Source organism: Physella acuta, unplaced genomic scaffold (assembly GCF_028476545.2).
Source record: "Physella acuta isolate Inbredline_101_S28 unplaced genomic scaffold, ASM2847654v3 ptg000738l, whole genome shotgun sequence".
In the NCBI taxonomy this organism is placed as follows: Eukaryota; Metazoa; Mollusca; class Gastropoda; family Physidae; genus Physella; species Physella acuta.
The window spans coordinates 1,327,346-1,332,500 of record NW_026732256.1 but is presented as its reverse complement, the minus strand read 5'-3'; the positions used below and the strand labels follow the sequence as shown (position 1 = coordinate 1,332,500).

General features: G+C 29.9%; 1 protein-coding gene across 1 annotated transcript in view; it reads left to right on the top strand.

The window, feature by feature from the left end:
* Window positions 1-1,086, top strand: part of LOC131950155 (uncharacterized) — a 4,240-nt gene extending 3,154 nt beyond the window's left edge. The window contains exons 5-6 of the mRNA XM_059312204.1: window positions 345-476; window positions 1,076-1,086. Of these exons, the coding sequence (XP_059168187.1) occupies window positions 345-476; window positions 1,076-1,086 (143 nt within the window). The remainder of the gene's footprint in view (window positions 1-344; window positions 477-1,075) is intronic.
* The last annotated feature ends 4,069 nt before the right edge of the window (window positions 1,087-5,155 follow it).

Here is a 5,155-nt window from a genome sequence, read left to right as displayed (position 1 = left end):
AGGATCTGCTAAGGATCTTTAATGCCGTAAGACCATTGGTCGAGGATCTGCTAAGGATCGGAACAACCAATTAAAATCCAATCACATGACGTGACGGAGTTCAGGTGACCGAGGAGTTCAGATGACCGTACAACGTTCAAGGTCGATTACATAACTTAATAAACTAAATTATATAAAGAAAGAAAAGACCTAAGTAGGTCAAAATATTATATATATATATATATATATATATATATATATATATATATATATATATATATATATATATATATATATATATATATGATTCTTGTGTTAATGATCCTATATGATTCTAGTTAACTAAAAGCAATATCTAATTTTAGAATGTACGAAAAGAAGGTATGGCATACACTGTGACCACATATGTAGTATAACGTGTAGATACCAAGACTGCCAGTTCACCGGAGTTTGTAAAGAATGTATGCCTAACAGAGTCGGTGATTACTGCATGGATTGTAAGTTTCTTCATAAACATTTTTACATTCTTGTATTCAGAGTACCGAGGATGTATTGTAATCGTTCATAAAGTCGAAAACAAGATCTTGACAAATCTTGACGTTTCACACTTCGCTGAGTCGGAAAAACTAAGTTTTGCAATTTTGTCCGTATGTCTTTGTGTCTGTCATCTGTGGAAACGATAACTTGAATTCATTTTCAGTTATGTTGATAAAAATAAATAAATAATCATAATATCGAATTTGTAGTTCTGTATCCAAGTTTTGATGAATTTGTCGGTAACCGAAAGTGGTACTTATTTTACTTCCGTTTACCAAAACCCAATAACTTGTAAAAACTCTTCGGTTAGTTGGATGAAATGAGACATAAGTATACATTAAATGAATAAGGTAATTTCAACTTTAAGTCGGTTTTTTAATAACAGGAAATCTTAACAGGAAATACAATAACTTCATCACTTCCAATTTTTGAGTGTTCTCCAATAACACAAAAGGTAATTTACTCTGTTTCTGGTTTTAAAAATATCGATAATTGAAGTAACGTATCAATAGACCACATTTGATACATGTGTGAAAAATCTTATTCTCACTTAATACAGGCATATTTTAAGTTCTTTTTAAGCTCGTACGTAGTACTTTAGGTCTTCTCCCTTTTTTTCGTCAAAGGTAACTAAGTTGCATTTATACAGCACTAATCCTCCACTCATTTGTCTTTTGTTCTCTTTGTGTTATTTTTTTTCTATATGCGATTCTATTATGTCTTTAAAAAAATATGTTTTGAAATAACAATAAAATAATTTCTATCACATAATTGCACTGGAAGTTTTTTTTTTTTTTTTTTGAAAATTGGAAATTTCGTATATTACTACTTCCGGTCAAGAGTAATTAATCAAAATTTAACAGAATTCAGAAGATTAGATATTTTACTTATATCTGAAATTTTGTTAGTCTATCTGAAATAGTAGTAAAGACATAGGTTTTTGAAAAACCAAAAGTAAAATAAGATCCACTTTCGGTTACCGTAAATCGGTGAAAAGTTAAATAAACCGGGAGTTATCTCCCCTAAGCTTTCTCGAATATTCTTAAATAACATGAAATATAGACATGATTTTTTAATTACTTAAACTTTTAAAAATAGAATAGAATCTCATAGAAAAAAGAATTGCGCACCAAGCGAACGTCAAAACAAAATGTGCATAATAGTGCGCAATATTATTAGTACTTTACAAATTTATATGCGTTTTTTGAGAAATTAAAAATAGTGTACATTAGTACTTCCGGTCGACCGAAATTACTCAAAATTTGACACAAGGTAGAGAATTAGAACTTTTACTTACAGGTGAAATTTCATTTATCTTCCTGAAATAGTACTCAAGTTATTGGCTTTTGAAAAATTCAAAGTAGAAAAAGTACCACTTCCGGTTATTGGAAAACGCTCAAAATTTTCATACGGATCTACGATTTTGATAAAATACTTATATATGAAATTTCATCAACCTAGCTGTAACGGTACTCAAGTTGTCGTGTTTACACACAGACACACAGACACACAGACATACGGACAAGATTGCAAAATTTTGTTTTTCCATATCAGTGAGGTGTAAAAGGTCGAGTTTTGTAAAAATCTCGATTTATTTTTTTTTTTTTTGCACGATTACAAGACTTTTTCTATGCGAGAAAGTAAAAAGAACTACAAATGTGATATAATACATATATATGAAATTTCATCAACCTAGCTGTAACGGTACTCAAGTAATCGTGTTTACACACACACAGACACACAGACACACAGACATACGGACAAGATTGCAAAATTATGTTTTTCCGTATCAGTGAGATGTAAAACTTTGAGATTTGTAAAAATCTCGATTTATTTATTTTTTGCACGATTACAAGACTTTTTCTATGCGAGAAAGTAAAAAGAACTACAAATGTGATATAATACTTATATATGAAATGTCATCAACCTAGGTGTAACGTTACTCAAGTTATCGTGTTCAAAAACACACACACACACAGATATACGGACAGAATTGCAAAGCCCAGTTTTTTCCGAATCGATTACGCTTACTACGACGAAATTTTGTTAAATCTGCATTTTTTTAAATTTTTGTCCTATTAAAATAGGTCCCTTGTGCTACGTATATGATTAAGTACTGAAGTAAAATAAACCGGGAGTGATCTCCCTTAAACTTTCTCAAATATTCTTATATAACTTGGAATATAGACATGATTTTTAATTACGTAAACTTTTAAAAAAAGAATAGAATCTTATATAAAAAAAATTGCGCACCAACCGAACACAAAAAAAGTGTGCATAATAGTGCGCAATATTATTAGTACTTTATAAATTTACATGCGTTTTTTGAGAAAACGAAAATAGCGTAAATTAGTACTTCCGGTCAACGGAAATTACTCAAAATTTGACAGAAGGTAGAAATTAGATCTTTTACTTACATGTGAAATTTCATTTATCCATCTGAAAGAAAACTCAAGTTATAGGCTTTTAAAAAATTCAAAGTAGAAAAAGTACTACTTCCGGTTATCGCAAATCGCTCAAAAGTTGATACGGATCTACGATTTTGATAAAATACATATATATGAAATTTCATCAACCTAGCTGTAACGGTACTCAAGTAATCGTGTTTACACACACACAGACACACAGACACACAGACATACGGACAAGATTGCAAAATTATGTTTTTCCGTATCAGTGAGATGTAAAACGTTGAGATTTGTAAAAATCTCGATTTGTTTTGCACGATTACAAGACTTTCTCTATACTTCGTATAGAAAGTAAAAAAGATGAAAACTTTCACAATTCCATGTGATTGTTGTGCACGATTACAATATGTCCTCTATACTCTGTATACGAGAAAGTAAAAATGGACTTTGTAATTATTTATATAAGTAAATTGACTGTTAACATTATTCATAAACATGCACCTTTGTATAAAATAGTAGCTAATTATTGTCATTGGTTACATTTACAAAAAAAGTATTTTTTTGGAGCTTAATATTGGTTGGATGAGAGTGAGATAATTTTCAATTTAAAAAAAAAACATAAAATGTGTTTAACATATATTATATTTGTGTAAGCTGGTAACAATGATGAACAGGGAAAATAAGGCAGCAGTGAGCTACACAAAACTTTCTTGTATATTCTTTTATAATATTAGAGGTTAGGGTGGAATTTTAAGTTGAATAGGGCTATAGAAATTAGAAGTTTAAGGGAAGAAGAACCGATGTTTTTCAAGAAAAAAAAAACAGAGGCGTATATTTCTCTGGATATGCTAGTTCATGGTTATCTGATATAAAATATCAAATACTGAAGGAAATCAAAAATAAACTATAATTTTCCAATTACCAGAATGATTAGTGTTCACAGGGAAATTGAAATCACTGAGTTTAAATTGATTAATATCATAAAAGTTATTTTTTTTGGCGACGCTGAGCTAAGGTGTAATAATAATAATAATAGGACGATCATCATCTCAAATGTAGTGTATAACATAGTTTACTTGGAAGTTGTGTTTGATTATTAGTTGTCAAACGTTACTTAGAACATCTATTTTACGAATAAATTAATGTCTTAGACTCGTCTAGAGCTGCTGTTTTAAACATTGTAATATAATTGCACTTAATTTTCGATTTTCAAAAAAATATATATATATTTTTGCAGTATATATCTTAAATTTTAATGTAGTTTTGGTTTGTTTTGAAATTAGACAAAATATAGCATATTATATATATCGTCCCCTCAGTATTATCTTGTTCTAACTACACATTTTGATTTTTTCGAAAAACTCGACCCTATGATGTAGAAAAGCACTATGTTCAATCTCCACTTATCTACGTGACTCTAAGTCATCTGCTTCCTACCAAACTTTTCAATTTCACATTGTTCTAACTACAAGTTGATGCATTTGGCCAGTATAATCTTGTTCTATGTCAGTTTTATAATATGATTCTGTTCTAACAGTATATAATCTATATAAAATTAACGCATACATTTTCCTTGGATACGCTAGAATTATAATGTTCTATGTCCGATTCTGCCAATGAAATCAGCTGTTTAAGTCATGTGACTTGTGCGTCGTTGATCAAAATGGCGGCGTGTGAACACCTTTTAGTCAATTTTGGTTGTCATGCAAATAAACTGACTGAATTACCAGATCCTGAATCGTAAGTATATTTATCTTTTATATGTTGTCTTAACTGTGTTATTTTACACATATTTAGTTCAAAGTTTGTTAAAATATCTTAATTAATAATAGGCCTAATATTGTTAATGTATACCGTAGTATACGCCTATACTAATACTAATTGTATTGTTTAGTAGTATAGTAGTTTAATAGTATCTGTAGGGTTTACTTTGTATTTATATTATCAAAATCATAATGAGGAGGTGTTCCAATATATGGATGATGAAAACAATGTCTTTGTTACAGATCAAAATGTAAAGTAATTCATTGTTAGTAACTTATTAGTCTTAAAACGTTTATTCCTTGTTTTCAGTTTTGTATTAGTGTAGCAGAGGGGGGGGGGGGGAAATAAGTCCTTCTGTTTTTGCACTTTGTACTGATGTAGTCTATCTTTATTTCTATCCACAGAGAAGTGCGAAAGATAACAATAAAAACAACAGAGACCTGGTAATGCAGTGTCAATGATATGGG